The sequence below is a fragment of the Balaenoptera musculus genome, chromosome 8, assembly GCF_009873245.2.
Source record: "Balaenoptera musculus isolate JJ_BM4_2016_0621 chromosome 8, mBalMus1.pri.v3, whole genome shotgun sequence".
Lineage (NCBI taxonomy): Eukaryota > Metazoa > Chordata > Mammalia > Artiodactyla > Balaenopteridae > Balaenoptera > Balaenoptera musculus.
Genome location: NC_045792.1, coordinates 57,180,211 through 57,206,677, shown reverse-complemented (window position 1 = coordinate 57,206,677; position 26,467 = coordinate 57,180,211). Strand labels below are relative to the sequence as shown.

General features: G+C 38.6%; 2 protein-coding genes across 2 annotated transcripts in view; one reads left to right on the top strand and one right to left on the bottom strand.

Moving 5' to 3' along the window:
- Positions 1–3,143: 3,143 nt before the first annotated feature.
- On the bottom strand, positions 3,144–6,183 carry LOC118899353 (cytochrome c oxidase assembly factor 4 homolog, mitochondrial). Its single transcript, XM_036860956.1, has 2 exons — positions 6,012–6,183; positions 3,144–3,796 (listed from the first exon to the last, which is right to left on the bottom strand). Exon 2 carries the CDS (start codon positions 3,782–3,784, stop codon positions 3,530–3,532), a length of 255 nt encoding a protein of 84 aa, XP_036716851.1. The 5' UTR covers positions 3,785–3,796; positions 6,012–6,183; the 3' UTR covers positions 3,144–3,529.
- A 57-nt stretch (positions 6,184–6,240) lies between these two features.
- The window catches only part of PAAF1 (proteasomal ATPase associated factor 1), a 50,622-nt gene continuing 30,395 nt past the window's right edge, over positions 6,241–26,467 (top strand). Inside the window, exons 1-4 of the mRNA XM_036861833.1 lie at positions 6,241–6,332; positions 7,493–7,533; positions 10,459–10,562; positions 14,508–14,597. Coding sequence (XP_036717728.1) covers positions 6,286–6,332; positions 7,493–7,533; positions 10,459–10,562; positions 14,508–14,597 — 282 coding nt within the window. The 5' untranslated portion in view covers positions 6,241–6,285. The remainder of the gene's footprint in view (positions 6,333–7,492; positions 7,534–10,458; positions 10,563–14,507; positions 14,598–26,467) is intronic.

Below are 26,467 nucleotides of genomic sequence, written 5' to 3'. Positions count from 1 at the left end.
ACCTTTGTACTGAGCACTGGCCATATCCCCAGCCAAGGAACTTGCAGGGAAGAGCCAAATCATGAGTCTGCCCTAGGCCTAGACAACGGTGGCACCCAGCCAATAGATCTCTCCACTCATCCCTGGCACCAAGCCTCTCTGCAGAGGTAGATGTAGAGTGTATAGGGATAGGCATGGACCACCCTAAACTCCAGGTCCATGGCTGTGGGCTACAGAGCTGAGAGACTAAAAACCCATACTAATCTAAAACACTGTGGGGAACTTGCACTAGTTTCCTTTTTTATAAAGCACTAAAAAAGTAAAGTAATATGTATTTACACAGTAAGTATGGTTACTTACTGTGTGTTAAGCACCATACTAGGCACTAGATGCTTGTGAGAGAGAACAAAGCAGAGAATAGCATAGGCTTTAGAACATACACTTGGAGTCTGATCCCCAATCTGTCCTTTATTTCCTCCTCTGTAAAGGGGAGTTAGTAGTGTTATGAGGATTAAATGAGATAATGTGACTCAGGACAGTGACTAGCATACAGTAATAATAATAGCTAACATTTAGTGAATGCTTAACTATGTGCCAGATGCTATTTCTAAGCTCTTTACCAATATTGACTCATTCTTTCAACAACCCTATGAGGAAGATCTACATTTATTAGCTTTGATGCCTTTGAGGAAGGTATTTTTACAGAAGAAAAAACAGATCCTGAGATGTTAAGTAGTTTGCCCAAAACCACACTGCTAATAAGTGGCATAGTGGAATTTGAAAGCAGCATATCATAGGGATTGAGAGCACAGACTCTGGAACCAGATAGCCTGAGTTAAATGCTTCATACATATTATAGTAGTTTAATAAATACTAACAACTTTTATTACCAGGTATTTATATATTACCTCTCACTTAATTATCTTAGTGTGCCTATTAAATAGGAATTATCCCCATTTATTGATACTTGAGGAAACAGGCTTGGGTGGCAATAGAGCCCTCTTTGCCCAAACATTCTGTGACCGTCCCAGTGCTAGCTCCCTGTTGACTGGAGTCCTTCCAAACCTGCTCCCTCCACTTAGCTGGTTTGAAAGCCATTCCTCCTGCTGAGGTCCTTCCACCCTTTCCCTTTGCTAGAATACCCTGCCTCCCATGACCTATTATTTCTATTTTAATTATACAAATTAATATATAGGTACATTTCTGTTGTAACATATTTGAATATATAAGAATACAGTCCTTACTGATGGAACTTCACACTGTGACCACTTATTCACTATTATAAACAATGCTGCAATGAACATAATAGATGTTTAAGCGGATTCCTACAAGAGGAATTGCTGTTTAAATATTTAAAACATTTGTAGATCTCACCAAATTGCCCTGAAAAGCTTTACTAATTTATGATCCCTTCAATAGTGTGAATGTGTCTGTTTCTCTCCATCCCCACCAACACTGGTCATTATAAATATTTTTAATTTTTGTCAACAGGATCATCTAATAGTACTTTTATTTTTTATTTTTTTTAAATTAATTAATTTATTTATTTATGGCTGTGTTGGGTCTTCGTTTCTGTGCGAGGGCTTTCTCTAGTTGTGGCAAGCGGGGGCCACTCTTCATCGCGGTGTGCGGGCCTCTCACTATCGTGGCCTCTCTTGTTGCGGAGCACAGGCTCCAGATGCGCAGGCTCAGTAATTGTGGCTCACGGGCCCAGTTGCTCCGTGGGATGTGGGATCTTCCCAGAGTAGGGCTCGAACCCGTGTCCCCTGCATTGGCAGGCAGATTCTCAACCACTGCGCCACCAGGGAAGCCCGTACTTTTGTTTTTAAAATCTGTATTTCTCTGATTATAAGTGATGTAGAATATATTTACATTTTCCTATGTTTGGGGGGCATATTTAACTTTGTTCACTTCTCAGTTGGGCTATTTGCTTTTTCTTACTGATTTCTAGGTTTGTTTGTTTTTTTGCCACACCATGCAGCATGCAGGACCTTAGTTCCCCGACCAGGGATCGAACCCGTGCCCCCTGCAATGGAAGCAGTGTCTGAACCACTGGACCACCAGAGAAATCCCTCTAGGGACTTTTTATTTGCTGCAGATGGTAATCCTTTCTGCTATATATGTTACAAATATGTAGTGTCTACTTCATTTTTAATGGTGTCAACTCAACTACCTCCCTTCTCTTTGAAATTCTTGCTGACAGCTGCAGTCCACACTGCTACCTCTGATGACCCACAGCACTGGGTACACATGGCCAAACAGATTCATTCATCCTTTTATATATATATACACACATACACACAATCATCCCCTTCTGCCTGAAGGCTGAAATTGGATTTTATTGTTCTTTGAACTCGTATTCCTCGTATCTTCTCCCCTTCTCTCTTTCTCTCCTTCCCGAATACCAACACAAAGGCTCAAAGTAGTTTTAGGGCCTACTATATTTCAGACTTGTGCTTCTAATATATATATATGCTTAAGAAATGTTACTGATGATGATGAGAGCACATGCCCCTTTGCATTCCAGTTCTATAGCAGGGGTCACCCTCCCAACTCCCTTCCCACTCCCAAATGTTAGACAGAAAGTAATAGAATGGGTAATGCCGTTCCATGGAAGAAAATGAAAAGTGGTGGCAACTGTTGTGAACTGGAAAACACATCCACCTAAAAGAGGAATTGTTAATTCAGCTCCAGCAAGTTGTTTAGTAGGAATATAAGCTCCATGTTGACAGCTTCTCCAATTTTCAAAAGCTGAAAATCTGTATGTTAAATGTACTTTTGAAATGTCAAGCCAACATTGTGCGTTTTTTTGTTTGGGAACATGTTGAGGTCAGACTCTTTATCTGTTAATGCAACAGAGTCTGGCATATGAAAGGCACTCAGTATTTGTTTTCCCATTTGCCTTCTTCCTTCCATTAGACTGACTGAAACATCCAGAACAACTGATGAAAGAGAAAGTCATTTACATCATTGTCAGGAATTAATTAGTTGTTCTAGTGTTGTTTTGTTTCTCTCTTAAACTAGCCTAAAGCAACATAAAGGCAGAGATCATATTTTCATCATATCAATTTCGTACATAGTGCCTGGCACATGAGAAGGTCTCAGAAAAACTTGATGTTTTTGAACCAATGACTGAATAAATGAAGAACTGACTAGGTAACCAATTTACCTTTAGATTGTAAATTTACTTTAAAATTAAATGTCCATGTAATCAGCACAGTACTTGGCGCACTGACCCAAGATGTAGCATAGGAGAGCATCCCTTAACCCATTTCTTTGTTTTACAGGGCAAATACTGGTCAATATTTAATATCGGTGACATAAGATGGGTGAGGATGTGTAGGATCTCAACATGACAATATGACTGCTCTTTATGGCAGTCATGTCCAAACCCATGGCTGCCTGGCTGTCAACCCCAGGCCCAAATACTATCCCCAAGTCTTACACTTCTTGGCCCACACTTCCACTGTGGAAGGATTTCTTTCTCCCATGATCTCTCTGGGTGCTAGTTTCTGCAGGGCCATCCTCTGGGGATAGGTGATGTGGGGTCTCAGCGGTGGGCACTGCTTTGCTCTTTCCTCCTCTGCAGCTCCTCCCGTCGCCTTGCCTGCTGTTCACTCATGCAGTCCCTAAAGGCCTGCACCTGTGGCTGGCACTGTCGCCAGTCCTGGTGCTGGGCCATGCACTCCTGCACTGCATAGTGGGAAGCAGCACAGCCAGAGCGGGAGATCATCTGGTCCAGTGGGTCCTCTTCTTCATCTTCTTTCTTCACCTGTCGGGACCAGGTATGGCCTTGAGCTGACATCTTTAGGAGTCTCTAGAACATCAACAGCGGCAAGGTTAGAGTAGGGACATGGTTATATATGACACTGTTCCTCTGTTATAAATAACATTGACCACTGCATTGTTACAGCCTATTGAAGCATATGTCTCCCCTTGAAGGTTGTAAGCCATTTGAGGACAGATACTGGGCCTGATTCACCTTGGTACCCCTAGCACTAGGCCTGGCAGAGAGCAGGCCTGAAAAATGGTCTGAACTGAACATAATGAGATAAAGTATATGAGAATGCTTAGCACAGCACTAATAAGCTCAAATGGATTCTACTAATGGAATCTGAATTAAGTGAAATGTTTCCTTTCTGGAAAAGCTATGTTCTTTTCTCCAATTAGCCTTAATCTATGGCTGGAGAAGAACAAAGTTTAGCACTTGGAAGAGTATCCAGATATGTGTAGAGTTTGACATATGAGAGAATGGAGAGAGTTGTGTGGCTGTAACATAGAGCATACAGGGTCCAGGGCAAGAAATGAGTCTGTGAGGTGTGAGAGTATTTAACGTGAGGTGTATCTCCCCAGACTGTCTTCCTACAATCATCTGCTTCAGAACACCCAGCACAAGGTAGCATACAGAAGGAACTTAAGAAAGGTTTGAAGATAAATGACCTCAGCCTTTGTACAAATTTTACCATGACAGACTGTAAATGAGCTAAGACTACTTAATGTTTTTCCTGGGTCTCTGATTCATTCAACAAATGATCACTGAGTACCTATCATGTACCAAGCACTATGCTAGATTTGAAGATACAGGAGTGACCTAGACAAGACACAGTTTCTGCCTTCACAGAGTTTACAATCTAGATAAGTAAATAGGCTGTTTACTTGTGTACAGTGTGTACAGACAGCTAAGATTGGGAACACAGTGGAGGAATACTTAATCCAGACAAGGGCAGGAACAGGCAGGGAAGGCTTCTTGGAGAAAGTGATTTCTAAACTGAGGCTTAAAGGATGAAAAGGAGTAAGCCAGAGATGTAAAGAATATTCCTGGTCAATGGAACAGCAAGGTGGGGGTTTGAGACAGAATTTGACATGAGAGGAACTGAAAGTTCTACATGACTGGAGAACAGAGTAGGAGAACAGGAAAATTAATGAAATTGGTGAGTGGAGAAAGTGTCTGATCATAGGAAGGCCTCATATTAAGGCGCCCAGAGGGCAATGGGGAAGTCACAAGAAGGATTTAAGAACTCTATAGCCCTACACGAAACTCATTTGCTTTAGAGGCAGTATAACCTAAGGGAGGAGGGGGAAACTGGGCTTTGAAAACAGACTTGGATTGGAAACTTAGCTTTGTCACTGACTCACTGGGTGACTTTGAGCAAATCACTTCATAATCTCTCTTGAAAAATAGAGATCAAATCTACCTCACAGGATTGTTGAAGACTAAATGAGATAATGCGTGTAAGGAGCCTGGCACGTCCAAAGAGTTGGATAAGTAATAGCTCCTATGTTTTCCTCTTCCTAAATACACTGTGACCTCTTTAAAGACAAGGGCAGGGACTTCCGTGGCAGTCCAGTGGTTAAGACTTTGCCTACCAATGCAGGGGGTGTGGGTTCCATCCCTGGTCCGGGAGCTAAGATCCCACATGCCTAGTGGCCAAAAAACCAAAACAGAAAACAGAAACAATACTGTAACAAATTCAATAAAGACTTTAAAATGGTCCACATCAAAAAAAAAAAATCTAATAAATAAAGACAAGGGCAAACCTCTTGGAACAGTGCGGTGGAAAGAACAGTGCCTTGGATCCTAAGCCAAGAAATCTGGGTTCAAATACTTTACTCACTTTACCATGCACACGCCTTAGCGTGCAATCTTTTTTAGTTTCCTTCTTAAGGTAATACTTAACTCTTAGAATTGCTGTAAGGATTAATATCCTAATAAGTCACAGGTGAGTGCATGGGCTACAACAGGACTCAAGTAAATGCTGCCTGAAGTACTCAGTCTTCCCTAGAGTAAAAAAAGGAAGACCCTCGCTCAGAGATCAAGACAGGCTAAATGGTCGGTAGCTGGTTCGCGGAAACCGGCCTGGCAGAGGAAGGCACGGAAAGGATGGGAAAGCAGAGAAACCCAGGTGGCTAAGTCACCTATGGCTCCTCTCCCACCTTCAGAAGAGGACGCATGCGCGTGCGCGGCCGCTGGGCACACCCCCAGTTGTGCCAGCTAGGCTTCACGGCGCAAGATCGCGGCACACAGTGCTCACCGAACACGCGGACAAGAGGACCCGAACGCGCGCTCCTGCACAGCTGCGTCGGTTTGGCAGGCACTTGGAACTCTTCCGACACTCCTGTCAGGAACCAGCCTCCTGTAGGGAGCGCGGGCGCACAAAGGGGCGGGGAGGAGAAGAGGATCCACCGCGCATTTTCATTGGTGGCCTCTCGGTGTATATCCCGCCCTTCGTTCTCTACGCAGCGCCTAAGCGGGGACCCACTTCCGTGAAAGAGCGGAAGACGCGGGCTGGTGGAGGCGGGATCAAGATGGCGGCGCCTTTGAGGATTCAGAGCGACTGGGCCCAGGCTCTCAGGTGAATCTAGGTGCAGAACCGGGACGGAGGAGGCGGGTAGCGTTTGTTGCCTTTACGTTAAGGAGAGCCATGCCCGATCCAGGATATCCGTAGGGGTTACCTCATCAATTGTTGAGGGAACCCTGGGTCTAGAAAAAGAAGTCTCAAACCCACATGGTCATTGTTTCTCGTTCTCGCAAGAGCTGGGCTGAGGCCAAGGAAACACATATGCACCGTGTGATTTCAGAGACAGAATAGGATCAATGCGTTGGAGAAAAACAGGAAAACTGGGAGGCAGGAAGACTCTTGGCCAAGTAGTCATGGTCATTTAGCAAATATTTATTGGTCCTCAGTTATTTGCAAAAGTCCCAGTACTCTCCACCACCACATTGTCTTTGAGTGTGTGATGGAGCCTTTGTATGCTCCTCGACCCCTAGTGGTATATTAGTCATATTGTACAGTTCTTTTCAGGAAACAGTGTAACGCCTACCATGTCCAGACTCTGACCTAGATAGATGCTCGGCGGAGTTCAGATGTGTACTCTAAAGTTAAGGGGTGGTTCCTGCCCTCCAAAAGGAAACAGCTTAATTGGAATGCACAGCAAACCATTCATTTATTTAACATATATTAATCATATACTGTGCAAGTTATTATGCTAGGCACTAGAATGAGTACAGCAGTGCCATGAATGGCAGCTATTATACTAATAAGTTTTTCAAATTGAAACAATGGTGACGATGAATAAAACATAGTCTCCTGCATTTAAGAAACTTCCACTTTTCTAAGTGGGCTGAAATAAAATACACATTGCTTACTACAACACAGAATGTGTAAAAGGAAGAACAGTGACATTTATTGAGGGCCACCAAGTGCCTTGGAGAGAATGCAAGACCAGAATCAAGAAGTAACTTTGACCAAGATTGTGCAACTAATAAGTATTTCATGAAATGTTTGATGAAATACTTGAGCTTCATTTAACCAGCAGATCTAGGCGTTAAACACTTAGTCCACAAATATTTCTTCAACAAATAAAATTTGTCTGTGCCTGGATGAGATGTTAGACTAGATCATGTCTAAGTGCTGTGGCCAAACTAGAAATTATATGATCTTTCTCCCTTGCATCAGTGCCATCCTTTTTTGACATTGAGTGAGCCTAATTAGGTTTTTGTCTCTCTTCATAGGAAGGATGAAGGGGAGGCCTGGCTGAGCTGTCACCCCCCAGGTAATGTCCTTAAATCTATATGCCTTCCCTTTAGAGAAAGAGGATTTACTACCCCTAGGAGAGAGTTTCCTTTCTCCTAGCCCAAAGTTCTTGCATAGTGCTAAGAGTCTTCAAATGTTCTTGACCACTCTGCTGTAATGATTCTGCAACTCCATTCTAGGGGAAGGCCTTCAGATTGGTTTTCCATTTGGAAGCCACAGACTTATTCATGGAGACATTGCTGATGCTTCTTAATCAGTCTCTTAGCCATATATTATTGTATTCTAAGCAGTTCTATAGCTTCAGCTGTGACCTTCCTGATTATGATTCCTAGATCTATAGCTCTAGTTCTGACCTCTCTTCAATTTCAAGCAGACATTGAGTAGTTGTCTGCTATGCGTTTCTGCTTAAAGCTCTCACTGTCGTCTTGAGTTTATCAAATCCAAAACCTGAAGCTGAGCACTTCTGTTGTCCAATAGGTTCTCCTTCTTGATTGTCTCAGTTCTTAAGTTACCACCATTCTAGGCATCAGAGTAAAACACCTGGTCACCTCACCCTGCCATTTATCGTTCCCAAGGTTTATAAATTTTCCTTTGTTTTACTGATAATTTGTCATTTCAGAGACCTTTGATATCTTTTTATAATAAGATATTTTATTTCTATGAAAACTAGAGTTTTAAACAGAATTTTCTTTTGAGGAAATTGATGCTGCATCGAAGAAGACAGGGTAGCTAGAAGGTCTCCAAATCAAGGGTTGTTTTTTTTTTTATTTTTAAAGATGGGAACTAATTGGAGAGCAATTAAAATATAGGTTGTAGGTAGAGAAGAGAAGGACTAATGGAAAAACCATTGTCTTAGAGGAGAGAGAAGGAGATTGAATTAAGTCTAAAAGCCTAAGATGAAAGAAGGTGAGGGTAAGTGTAGATGTAGATAAATGCAAAGACATGAATATGGAAATGTGAGAGTATCTTATAGCCTCAGTTTTCTTTGTGATGTTGGAGGTAGGGTCAGCTTTTTCTTTGAAATAAAATGTGCGCTATGTTCTAGATGCTTTACGTACATTATTTCTATTCCTCACAACCGTATCAGGTAGGTACTATTAGCATTCTAATTTTTTTTAGATAATAGCTGGATTGAGATATAATTCACATATGATAAGGTTTATCTTTTTAAAGTGTACGATGCCGTGGATTTTAGTATATTCATAGAGTTGTATGTCTGTCACCACTAATTCCATACATTTTCATCACCCCTGAAAGAAACCCTGTGCTCTTTAGCAGTCACTCCACATTTTGCCCTCCTCCTAGCTCCTAGCAACCACTAATTGACTTTCTGTCTCTATGGATTTGCCTGTTCTGGACATTTCATATAAATAGAATCATAATATGTGGCCTTTTGTGTCTTTCATTTAACATAACATTTTCAAGGTTCATCCATTTTGTAGCATTCATTTGTTTTTGCGGCCAAGTAATGTTCTGTTGTGAGGATATATCACATTTTTTGTCCATCAGTTGATGGTCATTTGAATTGTTTCCAATTTTTGGCTCTTATGAAGGAAGAAGGTTTTGATGGCAGGCTAGGTGTCATGAGAATTGGCTGCTCTGGGGAACAAAAGGGGCAAAAGGACTGCAAAACTGTGCAGAGTTTGGAAACTGGTAAATTGTAGTGGTGCCAGTCTGCACAGTTGTGTCCTTTTCTGTATCTGCACTCAGCAGCCTACATGTAGAAATGTAGAAGGTGAGTAGTTGGATCATTCCCACTTTTGTTATATAGACAAAATACTGAGACTGAGATCATTTCAGAGACTTTACAAGTGTAGAGAGGTCATTGAGGGTGATGACAGGGGATTGGTTGAAATAATGTACCAAAAGGGCCAGACTTCATAGGATGGTTGGTGAAGTCAGGAGGGAATCATGAAATGTGACAAAAAGCAGAGTTCACTCAATCCTATTTTTGTGGCATCTTTCTGAACTAGAATTTCATGCCATTTCTCTGCAAAACCTATTTCACTAGATCTTCTCTAGTCCATACTTCTGCCCTAGATTGTGAGTTACTCCACTAGTATCTTTCAACTACCAAACTGGTATATTAATTGATGCCTCCTTCCCCCTTGTTCTTTGTGACTTTTTTTTATTCTTGACATGCCCCTCCCTGACTTGGGGTTTCCTTTCCCTTATCTTTGGCCTAGTCCTATCTTTCTTTCAAGATCCTACTTAAGTCCCACCCTCTCTAAGAAGCTCTCCCACTGTGCATGAATCCATGATGGTTTTTACTTCCCTCTTACTCCTAGAATTTCAGTTTGGTGCAAGTTACTTACTGAATAGTTTGTAGCACCTTGCTAGTTTCTGAACTCAAGGACTTCACAGTCTGGTGGGGAGGCCAGAAATGTAAACAGCGTGTTATGGGCTGTTGCAGAAGTGTATATATAAAGTGCAGAAGAAGAATAGAATGTTTTTAACTCCATTCTACCATCTACATGTGTTTATGTGTAGGATAATATCTTATTTAGCCCATATCACTGCAAAAGCAGTGTCCTACTTAAGCAAATTTTCCAGTTATTGAAGCTTAACTCTTTACTCTGAATTATGTGTATATGCTGTGGATAAATGCATATGTTCATGTTCATCTTCACCTTTCATCCTGGTAGAATTCCATTTCACAGCCAGTGAAACTGAGGTTGAGATTACTCTAGTAGTTTTCTCTACAAATACTATATTGTATCTCAAAATCTTTGTTCCTGGCTTTTAGTCCTTGAATTTATTTCTTCCAAATTAGGTTTGCCTAGACTAGTGCTCTTTCTACTTCACCTCACTTTTAACACAAGTGCCTGCTTTTCTTTCATGAGCCAATTTCCTCGCATTTATACAGATGCCTGAATTGGGTCTTCAAGGAGAAAAATGTTTAATTCTTGTATTTTTTTGAGACATGCTTTTTTGTGCTATATAGGGAAACCAACTTTGTATGGCAGCCTGACTTGTCAAGGAATTGGCCTTGATGGCATCCCAGAGGTTACAGCTTCGGAAGGATTTATTGTGAATGAAATAAACAAGGTAGGTTTTCATGTCTTCTAGATAGCACTGTGTCCAAACTGTGGTAGTACCTATATACGTACTTTAAATATTTATACTGTTATCTGCGTATCAGTGTCTTCTCCATTTCATTTGTATAATAATCATAGTTTTTACTGCCTTTGAATGTCAAGAGTTTTCTTTTTCTTTTATACATACATATGCTTTTAGATGCAAACTTCCTCTTACTTCCCTTATACCAGTGCTGTCCAGTAGATGAATAATGTGAGCCACATATGTAATTTTTTTTATTGAAGTATAGTTGATTTACAGTGTTTCAGGTGTAGAGCAAAGTGATTCAGTTATGTATATACATATATATTTTCTTTTTCAGATTCCTTTCCATTATAAGTTATTACAAGATATTGAATATAGTTCCGTGTGCTACATGCAGTAGGTCCTTGTTTATCTATTTTATATATGTGTGTATCCACATGTGTAATTTAAAATTTTCTAGTAGCCACCTAAAAAAGGTAAAAAGAAACAGATGAAGTTAATTTTAATAATGTATTTTATTTAACCCAGTATATCTAAAATATTATTTTAACCTGTAATTAATATAAAAAATTATTAGAGATAGTTTACATTTCTTTTTTTTATTAAGTCTTTGAGATCCTCTGTATATTTTACACTTAGAGCACATCTCAATTCAGACACTAATTTTTTTTTAATAAATTTATTTATTTATTTTTGGCTGTGTTGGGTCTTCGTTGCCATGCACGGGCTTTCTCTGGTTGCGGCGAGCAGGGGCTACTCTTTGTTGCGGTGCACGGGCTTCTCATTGAGGTGGCTTCTGTTGTTGCGGAGCACAGGCTCTAGGAGCGCGGGCTTCAGTAGTTGTGGCACGCGGGCTCAGTAGTTGTGGCGCACAGGCTGAGTTGCTCTGCAGCATGTGGGATCTTCCCAGAGCAGGGCTTGAACCCGTGTCCCTTGTATTGGCAGGCGGATTCTTAACCACTGTGCCATGAGGGAAGTCCCAGACTCTAATTTTTTATTGGAAATACTTGATATATATTTAGGTTTTAAAAAATTTACAGTTGAAAACAGATTCACATACCTAAGTAGTTCCAAACGTACTTAAAAAGTTTTCCAGTAACTGAATCAAGTATGTTTTTAAACTAAACTTTAAATAAAATTAAAAATTCATTCACTCATTTGCATTAGCCACATTTTAAGTGCTCAGTAGCTTTATGTGACTAGTACCCACCATATTGTACAGTGTAGTTTTATGATGTGTCTGGCCACACCTTGGTGAAGACCTGTATTAGTAGTACTTAATTGTTTTTCTCATTGGTCTTTGAGGTGAGTAGGTGGCCATGTAAGTGTTGCAGAACTCATAATCTGACTTTCCTTCCTCTTTCTGATGGCAGCAGTCAGTGTGCGCTGGTGAGATAATTCCCAAAGGGTGAAACAGCCTTTTTTGGTGTGTGTATAATAAAGCTTTTTTAGTTGTAAAATATTTCAGGTGTACTGACAAGAGTAGAGAATACTTTGTTTTTTACATAAGATCTTTAGGAGATGTTCATTCATTATCCTCTGTGCAAAATAATAAGCTGCATGTTATTATATATTTTATATTTGTTTTTCATAAACAGTATTGTAGAAAGTGCCAGAAGATCTGAGTCCAAGTCTTAGTTACTGTGACACTTACTAGCAATATGGTTTTGGACAAATAACTTAGTTACCTGAGCCTCAGTTTCCTCATATATAAAACAGACAGCCTCATAGGCTGATTAGTGGGGAGTGAAATTGCATATGAAAGAAACTAAGATATTTCAAAAGTGAGTTATTGTTTATCATAACAATCCTGTAGGATTGGCATTTTAAATTTCCATTTTGCAGATAAGCAAACAGATTCAGAGAGGTTAATTAACTCCTAATAATCAAAGCTAGTTAGACTATGTCAGAATTGAAACCCAGTTCTATTAACTTCAAGTATAACACCACCTTGCAAGCCTACATTTTTTCCAGATGTTTGCCAGTATCCATCCACAGCCTGGGCGCTGACTTCCTTTCTTCCCTTTGTACTCAGACTGTGATACAATCCTTATCTTTTCCAATATCATTACTAATTTCTGCAGTGTACTTGCTAAGTCAGACAGTAAATGCTTATGGTTGAACATTCACTTGTTTCCTAACTGCCGTGAGTCACTTTGCTGTTTGATGTTGCTACATTGTTCTATTATACAGATCTGTCATTATGCTTAAAAACCTAACCTGGAAAGATAAAAAGTTTGACTTTTAATTTTATCTTAATGTGGAATATTCACACCTCCCCCTCACACTGAATTTTGTCTGTTTTGATATCTCCTGCAGCTTTTCTTTAATATCTTTTCATTAACAGCATGATTCTCTACTGCTGGAAGGTAATTCAACATTTATCTTCCTTCATAGTCTGTTTATGGATTAAAGGGTGATTTGCAGGATCGATAAGCAGGAGAAAACCACTGATTCTTGAAATCTTTTACATAATTAGCCCAAAAGAAATAATCTTCTGAGAGCAAACCCAGTTCTTACAGAGGCTCGAACACTAAGCTTTCAGAGCTCCTCGTGTCCTTGCTTGGTATGAATATTTAGCCAGGAAAGTTTAGCTGACACTTTAGTTTCGGGTACAGGAGACAATTCCAAATCCGGGTCAGCTCTCTTGCAGCTGTATGGGCTTTGTCATGCGGTTAGAAGCAAAAACTCATTTAATGAAAGGCCTGCAGGCAGCCAGGCATAGATACACTGGCTAAGAAAGTACTGTTTGTATAGATAATCTAATTCTCTTTTTAAAGGAGAAGACCTGTAATAAGAGCATATTGATTTTCAGTGATGAGAATATTATAACTTTGAAACTGTTCTTTCTAGTGAACTATGAGGACTGCGCTTGTTGTACATAGATTAGCCTTATAAAGAGGTTCAGAAAATCTTGATTATTGAAGGCATTTTCATTGTCCAGCAGAATTTCCAGAAACTTTCAAGTACTACTGCAGAAGAGATAACAGGTTAGGGGCCATTTGGTGAGAGCAGCTCCTCGCTCTGTGTAGGAGATACACACGTAGGGGATGGTGTTAGTATTCTGCAAATTAGAGTAAGGGATTGTCGTATTGCAAGAATCCTTGAGGCGATGTTTACCAAGCCTTTTATACCTCTGCATTGAAACACCAACATACTTACCCTAAATGGTTGCAGTCTGCCTTCAGCAGGTCATGTCACTTGAATCTAACATCTGGTTCTAGGTATAATTTACTACTGTGTCACTAGTGTTATCTTGCTATAGTAGCTGAAATATATGTGATAATGACTAGTCAAAACATGTGGGAAATCATAAGACAGCTATTTGGTGATGACCAGTCTATGAACATGTATAGTCAGTTTAACTCCTAGCTGGGAATGGGCACCACAAGCCTGACCAGGGCCTACACATTGTATGAGTGTACCGTAATTTACTTTACCTACTTTCTTACTCTGGTAACTATACATGTCAGTAGTCTAACATTTTTTCTGAAAATTCTTTTATAGGCAGCAAGTTTACTTTTAGACTAGTCTTTTCAGCCCTAGGCCCGGGAGCTGGTGCTGTTTTTTCACAACTGTTGGTACTATTCCTTGCCACACTGCTGACTGAGAATACTGGTATTAGATTTTCTTATGAAAATTAATGTTCTCGTGTTTGTCATTTGTATCTTATTGTTGGTTTGTCTTCTATGGAACAGTTTTCTTCAACATAAAAGCATAATGGCTCAGCAGTACCAAATTACATTGCAGCCCTCTGCAGTAAAAGGACTGCTGATTTGTAGGGGAGTGACAGTTTCTTGGGTTGGGGAAGGAGGATTAGGGTACACTTAAAAGGTAAGAGTGTTCTTTCGTCCTAATGTTTTCTTTAAGAAGCTTTAATTCCATTGGAGTAGCTTTACTGATGGATTTCACTTTTCCTTCTCTGTTTAGAAAAGCATTCATATTTCATGTCCAAAGGAAAATGCGTCTTCGAAGTTTTTGGCACCATATACTACTTTTTCCAGAATTCATGCAAAGAGTGTAAGTATTCTGATAAAATGAGGAGAAAATATAATAACATGTTAGTTTTTCATTTTATCTGCTTGTCTAGTGCTATAAACATATTCATAATTAATGTGTTTTTCATTTACTTTGCATTATAAGATGACACAGCTGATAAAGTGTGATATGTTTGGCAAAACTGGTACTTGGGTCCACTTAGAATAAATATACAAATCCACTCACTGGTAATCTCAAAGAAAGGAATTGTATGAAATTTCCTTATATATGTTTTACCAGAGCCACTTACCAGCTTTTGGATAATGATGATAGTAGTTGATGTTTGAGTAATTTGCCACTGCTCATATTTCTGTCCCTTTGCCTAATGGAAGGGGCATTTTCTCAAAATTCCAAGTATAGCATATTGAGGGATAATTTTCAAAGGTCTTTGTGATAAAGCCCTTTCTACTACCATAAGCTTTTTAGAAGCAGAAATGAGAAATAGGTGAATAAACTGATTATATTAAAGCCTACTGCTTCTTAGTGTGTGGTACATTTTCAAAAATAGCTGTTTTTATCCTTATTGCAAAACAAATATATATTTGGTGATGAAAATTTAGGAAATGTAAAAGTGAAAATCACTCATTTCTATAATCTGAAGATAATTATTGCGAGCTTTTGTTTTGTAACACTTATTAATAATAATCATAGTAATCTTGCCATTTGCAGCAACATAGGTGGACTTGGAAGGCATTATGCTAAGTGAAATAAGTTGGAGAAAGACAGATACTGTATGATGTCACTTATATGTGGATCTGAAAAATAAAACAAACTAGTGAATATAACAAAAACAGACTCACAGATATAGAGAATAAACAAGTGGTTACCAGTGTGGGGAGGGAAATAAGGAGGGGCAAAATAGGGGTAGGGGATTAAGAGGTACAAACTATTATGTATAAAATAAATAACCTACAAAGATATATTGTACAACACAGGTAATATAGCCAATATTTCATAATAACTATAAATGGAATATAACCTTTAAAAAATTGTGAATCACTATTTTGTATACCTGTAACTTATATAATATTGTATATTAATGTATCTCGATTTTAAAAAGTTAAAAAATAATAATCATATTAGTAATAGCTGACATTTATTGATCACCTGCTATGTGCCAGTACATGCTAAGCTTTACATATCATTATTTTACTTGATCCAGTCTTTTTTCTTTAAATATTTTACCACAATAGGTTTTTACAGTACATGCTGTTTTATAAGTTATTTTTTAATTCTTAATAATATATTATGTACGTCATTCTGTGTTTACTTTATGTGTATTATTTTAAGAGTTACATAGTATTCCACTGTTATGACTTTACTATAATTTATTTTTCTAATCTTACATTACCGGACATTCAGTCATTTCCGATTTCGTGACTTCATATTTTGATGATATAGCTAACCCTTTTCTCACAAAGATAAGAAAAAATTAGAGTACATTTATAAAAGTATAATGTTGAGTCACAGGAAATGTACTTTATAAGGCTGTTGGTATGTTCTAACTGACTTCCACTTAACTGATTTATTGAGTCAACTGTTGCTCTACATTTCCTCTGTAAACCATTCTGACTCACACCCACAACACATTTGCAGCTTGTAGTCTCTGAGGTCTGCATACTGACACTCCCAGTTAAGCTGAATGCTTACCAAGGGTCAGTTACAATGCCAGTTGTGTTGTTTTTGAAATTATGTTAATTAAATATATTAAACCAATGAAATATGAGTGTGAAAGGCAGAGTGACTATGTCTTTGAAAACTAAGTTGATTGCTTCATAGAGACTTGATAAAGAAGAGTTGTTTTTTTTTTGTCTGCGCCACGCAGCATGCAGGATCTTTGCTCCCTGACCAGGGATTGAACCTGTGGAGTCCTAACCACTGGACTGCCAGGGAATTCCTAAGAAGAGTTTTTTTAAAACCTTCTATTTTAGTATGTGTGGACAAGATAAATGTAGTAGAATATTAGGGAAAAGATTTTTTTTAAAAACCCTGTATAAATTTTTGCTCTTAGATTGCTTTGTAAGTGTGACTAAAGATTTGCCTTGCTTTAAGGAAATTGGAAGTTGTGTACCTTTTGCTTAGAGTATATTACAAGCAAGTCAAGATAAAGCTTCCTTATAGTAATTAGTGGACTGATGAAAAGATTAGTGAATATTAATGTACATTTATATATTTGAGTTAAAATAAAATGTAGGTATTTATGTATCATTTTTTTATTATTTCCTACTCTAACTGAATTTTTTGATTAATTGACCTGCTACTGGGCCCTATCCATTGACTAAAAAGACTTTGACCATATTGCTTTTCTACCAGTCTGGCTTGACATTCTCTGCTGATACTGGGTATTCGAATTTTTTAAAGTTTTACCATTTTTACGGATGGTGTCTCATTGCTATTTTAACTTACATTCCTTTGATTAATTATGAATTGACCACTTTTTCATATATTTATTGGCCTCTCTTCATGTCATTTGCCCATTTTTCTAAGTGTGAATTTTTTTCTTTATTGATACGAGCTCTTCTTATAATAAGGGTATTGATCCTTTGCTATATATTTTGCAGGTTTTTTCTAGCTTATTGTTATTTGTTTATCGTGTCTTGACATACAAAATATTTAATTTTCTAGATAATAAAACCTATCGGGCTTCCCTGGTGGCGCAGTGGTTGAGAGTCTGCCTGCTGATGCAGGGGGCGCGGGTTCGGGCCCTGGTCTGGGAGGATTCCGCATGCCGTGTAGCGGCTGGGCCCGTGGGCCACGGCTGCTGGGCGTGCGCGTCTGGAGCCTATGCTCCGCAACGGGAGAGGCTGCGGTGGTGAGGGGCCCGCGCGCTGCGGTGGGGGGTGGCCCCCGCTTGCCGCAACTGGGGAGGGCCCTCGCACAGAAACGAGGACCCAACACAGCCATGAATAAATAAATAAATAAATAAAATTAAAAAAAAAAACCCTATCAATTTATGGTGACTACTTTTGGGACCTTGCTTAGGGTAGTCCATGATTTTATATAAATAAATAAATAAATAAATAAATAAATATATATATATATATATATATATATATATATATATATATATTTACTTGTAATTACACAGCATAATGGGTAAGAGCAGGGACTCTAGAGACGGGCTCATTGGATTTGAGCCCCTGGATTCGAATTTTGGTTCTGCCACTTAACTAACTGTGTGACCTTAGGCCAGGTACTTAACCTTCCTGTGCTATAGGTTCCTAATCTGTAAAATGGGAGTAAAAATATTTATCTCTTAGGGTTGTTATGAGGATTGAAGCAGTTAGAATTGGGTCTGGAACATGGCAAGCACAATATAAATAGTGTTTGGTAAATAAAATTATAAATATAGTAATCTTTGAATTTTTATGTTTTATTTTTTACATTTCAAACTTTATTTTTGTTATTTGATTTGAAGTAGGGGTCTAACTTAATTTTTTTTAATTTATTCTATGGAAGTTTAGTTGATTTACAATGTTGTGTAACTTAATTCTTTTTGAAATGATTAGCTTGTTACAGCAGTACAAAGTAATCCATCCTTTATCTCAAGGACTTGAATTGTCATCTTTTTTTTTAACCTCTTTATTGGAGTATAATTGCTTTACAATGGTGTGTTAGTTTCTGGTTTATAACAAAGTGAATCAGCTATACATATACATATATCCCCATATCTCTTCCCTCTTGCGTCTCCCTCTCATCCTCCCTAACCCACCCCTCTACGTGGTCACGAAGCACTGAGGTGATCTCCCTATGCTATGCGGCTGCTTCCCACTAGCTATCTGTTTTACATTTGGTAGTGTATATATGTCCATGCCACTGTCTCACTTCGTCCCAGCTTACCCTTCCCCCTCCCCGTGTCCTCAAGTCCATTCTCTACATCTGCGACTTTATTCCTGTCCTGTGCCTAGGTTCTTCAGAACCACTTTTTTTTTTTTTAGTTTCCATATATATATATATGTTAGAATATGGTATTTGTTTTTCTCTTTCTGACTTAACTTCACTCTGTATGACAGACTCTAGGTCCATCCACCTCACTACAAATAACTCAATTCCATTTCTTTTTATGGCTGAGTAATATTCCATTGTGTATATATGCCACATCTTCTTTATCCATTCATCTGTCGATAGACACTTAGGTTGCTTCCATGTCCTGGCTATTGTAAATAGAGCTGCAATGAACATTGTGGTACATGACTCATTTCAAATTATGGTTCTCTCATGGTATATGCCCAGAAGTGGGATTGCTGGGTCATATGGTAGTTTTATTTTTAGTTTTTTAAGGAACCTCCATGCTGTTCTCCATAGTGGCTGTATCAATTTACATTCCCACCAACAATGCAAGAGGGGTCCCTTTTCTCCACACGCTCTCCAGCATTTATTGTTTGTAGATTTTTTGATGATGGCCATTCTGACTGGTGTGAGGTGATACCTCATTGTAGTTTTGATTTGCATTTCTCTAATGATTAGTGATGTTGAGCATCCTTTCATGTGTTTGTTGGCAATCTGTATATCTTCTTTGGAGAAATGTCTGTTTAGGTCTTCTGCCCATTTTTGGATTGGGTTGTTTGTTTTTTTGATACTGAGCTGCGTGATGAGCTGCTTGTAAATTTTGGAGATTAATCCTTTGTCAGTTGCTTCATTTGCAAATATTTTGTCCCATTTTGAGGGTTGTCTTTTCATCTTGTTTATGTTTTCCTTTGCTGTGCAAAAGGTTTTAAGTTTCATTAGGTCCCATGTGTTTATTTTTGTTTTTATTTCCATTTCTCTAGGAGGTGGGTCAAAAAGGATCTTGCTGTGATTTATGTCATACCGTGTTCTGCCTATGTTTTCCTGTAAGAGTTTGATAGTGTCTGGTCTTACATTTAGGTCTTTAATCCATTTTGAGTTTATTTTTGTGTATGGTGTTAGGGAGTGTTCTAATTTCATTCTTTTACATGTAGCTGTCCAGTTTTCCCAGCACCACTTATTGAAGAGGCTGTCTTTTCTCCACTGTGTATTCTTGCCTCCTTTACCAAAAATAAGGTGACCATATGTGTGTGGGTTTATCTCTGGACTTTCTATCCTGTTCCATTGATCTATATTTCTGTTTTTGTGCCAGTACCATACTGTCTTGATGACTGTAGCTTTGTACTATAGTCTGAAGTCAGGGAGCCTGATTCCTCCAGCTCCATTTTTCTTTCTCAAGATTGCTTTGGCTATTCGGGGTCTTTTGTGTTTCCATACAAATTGTGAAATTTTTTGTTTTAGTTCTGTGAAAAATGCCACTAAGTTTGATAGGGATTGCAATGAATCTGTACATTGCTTTGGGTAGTATAGTCATTTTCACAGTATTGATTCTTCCAATCCAAGAACATGGTATACCTCTCCATCTGTTTGTATCATCTTTAATTTCTTTCATTGGTGTCTTGTAGTTTTCTGCATACAGGTTTTTTGTCTCCTTAGGTAGGTTTATTCCTAGGTATTTTATTCTTTTTGTTGCAATGGTAAATGGGAGTGTTTCCTTAATTTCTCTTTTCAGATTTTTCATCATTAGTGTATAGGAATGCAAGAGATTTCTGTGCATTAATTTTGTATCCTGCTACTTTACCAAAGTCATTGATTAGCTCTAGTAGTTTTCTGGTAGCATCTTTAGGATTCTCTATGTATAGCATCATGTCATCTGCAAACAGTGACAGCTTTACTTCTTCTTTTCCAATTTGGATTCCTTTTATTTCTTTTTCTTCTCTGATTGCTGTGGCTAAAGCTTCCAAAACTATGTTGAATAATAGTGGTGAGAGTGGACAACCTTGTCTTGTTCCTGATCTTAGAGGAAATGGTTTCAGTTTTTACTGTTGAGAACGATGTTGGCTGTGGGTTTGTCATATATGGCCTTTATTATGTTGAGGTAAATTCCCTCTATGCCTACTTTTTGGAGGGCTTTTATCATAAATGGGTGTTGAATTTTGTTGAAAGCTTTCTCTGCATCTATTGAGATGATCATATGGTTTTTCTGCTTCAATTTGTTAATATGGTGTATCACGTTGATTGATTTGCGTATACTGAAGAATCCTTGCATTCCTGGAATAAACCCAACTTGATCTTGGTATATGATCCTTTTAATGTGCTGTTGGATTCTGTTTGCTAGTATTTTGTTGAGGATTTTTGCATCTATGTTCATCAGTGATATTGGCCTGTAGTTTTCTTTCTTTGTGACATCTTTATCTGGTTTTGTTATCAGGGCGATGGTGGCCTCGTAGAATGAGTTTGGAAGTGTTCCTCCCTCTTTTATATTTTGGAAGAGTTTGAGAAGGATAGGTGTTAGCTCTTCTCTAAATGTTTGATGGAATTCACCTGTGAAGCCATCTGGTCCTGGGCTTTTGTTTGTAGGAAGATTTTAAATCACAGTCTCAATTTCAGTGCTTGTGATTGGTCTGTTTATATTTTCTATTTCTTACTGGTTCAGTCTCAGAAGGTCGTGCTTTTCTAAGAATTTGTCCATTTCTTCCAGGTTGTCCATTTTATTGGCATATAGTTGCTTGTAGTAATCTCTCATGATCCTTTGTTTTTCTGTAGTGTCAGTTGTTACTTCTCCTTTTTTCATTTCTAATTGTATTGATTTGAGTCTTCCCCCTTTTTTTCTTGATGAGTCTGGCTAATGGTTTATGAATTTTGTTTATCTTCTCAAAGAACCAGCTTTTAGTTTTATTGATCTTTGCTATTGTTTCCTTCATTTCTTTTTCATTTATTTCTGATCTGATCTTTATGATTTCTTTCCTTCTGCTAACTTTGGGTTTTTTTTATTCTTCTTTCTCTAATTGCTTTAGGTGTAAGGTTAGGCTGTTTATTTGAGATGTTTCTTGTTTCTTGAGGCAGGATTGTATTGCTATAAAATTCTGTCTTAAGAACTGCTTTTGCTGCATCCCATAGGTTTTGGGTCGTCGTGTTTTCATTGTCATTTGTTTCTAGGTATTTTTTGATTTCCTCTTTGATTTCTTCAGTGATCTCTTGGTTATTAAGTAGTGTATTGTTTAGCCTCCACGTGTTTGTATTTTTTTACAGATTTTTTCCTGTAATTGATATCTAGTCTCATAGCGTTGTGGTCGGAAAAGATATTTGATATGCTTTCAATTTTTTTAAATTTACCAAGGCTTGATTTGTGACCCAAGATATGATCTATCCTGGAGAGTGTTCCATGAGCACTTGAGAAGAAAGTGTATTCTGTTGTTTTTGGATGAAATGTCCTATAAATATCAATTAAGTCCATCTTGTTTAATGTATCATTTAAAGCTTGTGTTTCCTTATTTATTTTCATTTTGGATGATCTGTCCATTGGTGAAAGTGGGGTGTTAAAGTACCCTACTATGATTGTGTTACTGTCGATTTCCCCTTTTATGGCTGTTAGCATTTGCCTTATGTATTGAGGTGCTCCTATGTTGGGTGCATAAATATTTACAATTGTTATGTCTTCTTCTTGGATTGATCCCTTGATCATTATGTAGTGTCCTTCTTTGTCTCTTTTAATAGTCTTTAAAGTCTATTTTGTCTGGTATGAGTACTGCTACTCCAGCTTTCTTCTGATTTCCATTTGCATGGGATATCTTTTTGCATCCCCTCACTTTCAGGCTGTATGTGTCCCTAGGTCTGAAGTGGGTCTCTTGTAGACAGCATATATACAGGTCTTGTTTTTGTATCTATTCAGCCAGTCTATGTCTTTTGGTTGGAGCATTTAATCCATTTACATTTAAGGTAGTTATCGATATGTATGTTCCTATTACCATTTTCTTAATTGTTTTGGGTTTGTTATTGTAGGTCTTTTCCTTCTCTTGTGTTTCCTGCCTAGAGAAGTTCCTTTAGCATTTGTTGTAAAGCTGGTTTGGTGGTGCTGAATTCTCTTAGCCTTTGCTTGTCTGTAAAGGTTTTAATTTCTCCGTCGAATCTGAATGAGATCCTTGCTGGGTAGAATAATCTTGGTTGTAGGTTTTTCCCTTTCATCACTTTAAATATGTCCTGCCACTCCCTTCTGGCTTGCAGAGTTTCTGCTGAAAGATCAGCTGTTAACCTTATGGGGATTCCCTTGTATGTTATTTGTTGTTTTTCCCTTGCTGCTTTTAATATTTTTTCTTTGTATTTAATTTTTGATAATTTAGTTAATATGTGTCTTGGCATGTTTCTCCTTGGATTTATCCTGTATGGGACTCTCTGCGCTTCCTGGACTTGACTGATTATTCCTTTCCCATATTAGGGAAGTTTTCAACTGTAATCTCTTCAAATATTTTCTCAGTCTCTTTCTTTTTCTCTTCTTCTTCTGGGACCCCTGTAATTCGAATGTTGGTGCGTTTAATGTTGTCCCAGAGGTCTCTCAGACTGTCCTCAATTCTTTTCAGTTTTCTTTATTTTGCTCTGCAGTAGTTTTTTTCACTATTTTATCTTCCACGTCACTTATCCGTTCTTCTGCCTCAGTTATTCTGCTGTTGATTCCTTCTAGAGAATTTTTTTTGTCTTTTTTTTTACTTATTTTTATTTTTTGGCTGTGTTGGCTCTTTGTTGCTGCTCGTGGGCTTTCTCTAATTGTGTCAAGTGGGGGCTACTCTTCATTGTGGTGCACTGGCTTCTCATTGTGGTGGTTTCTCTTGTTGCGGAGCACGGGCTCTAGGTGTGCGGGCTTCAGTAGTTGTGGCTCGCGGGCTTCAGTACTTGTGACTCGGGAGCTATAGAGCACAGACTCAGTAGTTGTGGCACACGGACTTAGTAGCTCCATGGCATGTGGGATCTTCCCCGGACCAGGGCTCGAACTGATGTCCCCTGCATTGACAGGCAGATTCTTAACCACTGCGCCACCAGGGAAGCCCCCTTCTAGAGAATTTTTTATTTCATTTATTGTGTTGTTCATCATTGTTTGTTTGCTCTTTAGTTCTTCTAGGTCCTTGTTAAACATTTCTTGTATTTTCTTCATTCTGTTTCCAAGATTTTGGATCATCTTTACTATCATTACTCTGAATTCTTTTTCAGGTAGACTGCCTATTTCCTTTTCATTTGTTTGGTCTGGTGTATTTTTACCTTGCTCCTTCATCTGCTATGTGTTCCTCTGTCTTCTCATTTTGCTTAGCTTACTGTGTTTAGGGTCTCCTTTTTGCAGGCTGCAGGTTCATAGTTCCCGTTGTTTTTGGTGTCTGCCCCCAGTGGCTAAGGTTGGTTAAGTGGGTTGTGTAGGCTTCCTGGTGGAGGGGACTGGTGCCTGTGTTCTGGTGGAAGAGGCTAGATCTTGTCTTTCTGGTGGGCAGGACCACATCCGGTGGTGTGTTTTGGAGTGCCTGTGACCTTATTCTGATTTTAGACAGCTTCTCTGCTAATGGGTGGGGTTGTGTTCCTGTCTTGCTAGTTGTTTGGCATAGGGTGTCCAGCACTGTAGCTTGCTGGTCGTTGAGTGGAGCTGGGTCTTAGCATTGAGATGGAGGTCTCTGGGAGAGCTTTCGCCATTTGATATTATGTGGAGCTGGGAGGTCTCTGGTTGACCAATGTCCTGAACTCGGCTCTCCCACCTCAGAGGTACAGGCCTGACACCCGGCCGGAGCACCAAGACCCTGTCAGCCACATGGCTCAGAAGAAAAGGAAGGAAAGAAAGAAAGAAAGAAAGAAAGAAAAATATAAAATAAAATAAAATAAAGTTATTTAAATAAAAAAATTATTAAAAATAAAAAAAATTAAAAGTAATAAAAAAGGGGGGAAAAAAAAGAAAGAAGAGAGCAAGCAAACCAAAAAACAAATCCACCAATGATAACAAGCACTAAAAACTATATTAAAAAACAAAAAACAAACAAAAACGGACAGACAGAACCCTAGGGCAAATGGTAAAAGCAAAGCTATACAGACAAAATCACACAAAGAAGCATACACATACACACTCACAAAAAGAGAAAAAGGAAAAAAAAGTATATATCTTTTGGGAAGTCTGAGGTCTTCTGCCAGCGTTCGGTAGGTGTTCTCTAGGAGTTATTCCATATGTAGATGTATTTCTGATATATTTGTGGGGAGGAAGGTGATCTCCACGTCTTACTCCTCCACCATCTTGAAGGTCTCTGAATTGTCATCTTTATCCAATATTTAGGAATGCTGCATTGATCTGTCTCTTCTTTTGCTGTGACTAAGGAATAGATCTTTAGCTTTAGGCTCTGACCTAGGTTTGTATCCTGGCTCTGCTCTTTCACCTTGGGGACATTAAAGTACCTCTTAAACCTCAGATTTCACACCAATACTTAAAGATTTTTGAGTGGATTATATGAGAGTAGTGTCTGTTACATGTCTGGCACATAATAGCTAGCTATTCAATAAATGTTAGTTCTCTTTCCTCTTTCTCTTTAATAAAAATCTGGAGGAAGGAGACAACTGGTATGAAGTATAATCTACTTTTCAGTGTTCTATCACTTTGGAAGAATAGATAGTTCAGACTTAATTACTTTTTAGGTCTAGGAACTAGGGCCCCAAAGATATGTAACTGAGATAAATAACACAATATCCCTGTCCTCTCCAGGAAGAGTATGTTAACTGAGAGGGTACCAAATAATATATCAGAGTTTCTCAACCTTGACAGTATTGACATTTTAAGCTAGATAATTCTTTTCTGTAGGGGGCTGTTCTATGCACTGTAAGATGTTTAGCTGCATCCCTGGCCTCTAGCCACAAGGTGTCCATTGGACACCGCCCCCAGTTGTGACAACTAAAAATGTTTACACACATCACCAAATGTCCCCCCAGAAACAAATTGCCCCTGGTTGACAACCACTATGATATATTGGGTTGGCCAAAAAGTTCATTTGGGTTTTGCCATAAGATGTTATAGCAAAATCCAAACGAACTTTTTGGCCAACCCAATATAAACATAGAAGCTGAAGACCACTGGGGAAGGAAGTGGTGAACTCCTTGGGGAGTTGGGAAAACCACTTACCTTTTGAGGAGTGGGTCATTTTTTAAAAAATCATTAATTGTTCCTTTATTCTATTTCTTATTCTCCATTTCTCTTATTTGAGCTCATTATTAGGTGATTCACCTATTTATTAATCACCTACTATATTCCAGATACTCTTCTGGGCACTGGGGCTATATAGCAATGGATAGAACTGTGGTATAGAGCCTGTATTCTAGGGTGTGGGTCCAGACAGGATTTGCCAATGACTTGGATATGAGATGTGAGAAAATGAGAAGTTGGGATAATTCCAAAAATTTTGGCCTGAGAATTGGGAAAATTCTCGTGTCATTTACTTGGGGGACAAGTAGTGGCATTGGTAGGGAGCGGGGGAAATAAGAGTTCTGTTTTGGACATGTTAAGTTTCAGGTGTCCACTATAAAGCCAAAGATAGATGCCTAGGAGGCAGTTGGATAGATGGTGCCTGAGTCAGGAAAGAGGTTGGGCTGTATTGCTTTAGGGATTAAACTGATTTCAGAGTGAGTAGGAAAGTGTTTAAGTATGTTTTGTTTCTGGGACCCATGAAAGGGGACACTAGCTGGTCTCATTGATATAGGTCAGATGGCTTTACTTTCTTATCTAGTGTTGATGAGCTGCTTCATCCCTCTTCCCAAACTGTTATTAGGTATTTGTTAAGTAGTTACTATGTACATAGCCTGTGATTTGTGTGAGAAAGTGCTGGACATGGTTCTGACACTTATAAAGCTCATCATGTAGTTGGGGAGCCAGAATAGAGTTGAACTTGACAGTACTGGTAGTCAGATTTAAGACCCAGGATTAGGGTGGTAGCAGTGGTCTTGGAGAAGAAAGATAGATCTGAGAAATGTCTCCTACACTAGAATGTGAAAGCAGTATCCACCGATGAGAAGCTAGGAGCAGAATGGGATTATTATGAGGATCAAATTATTCAGTA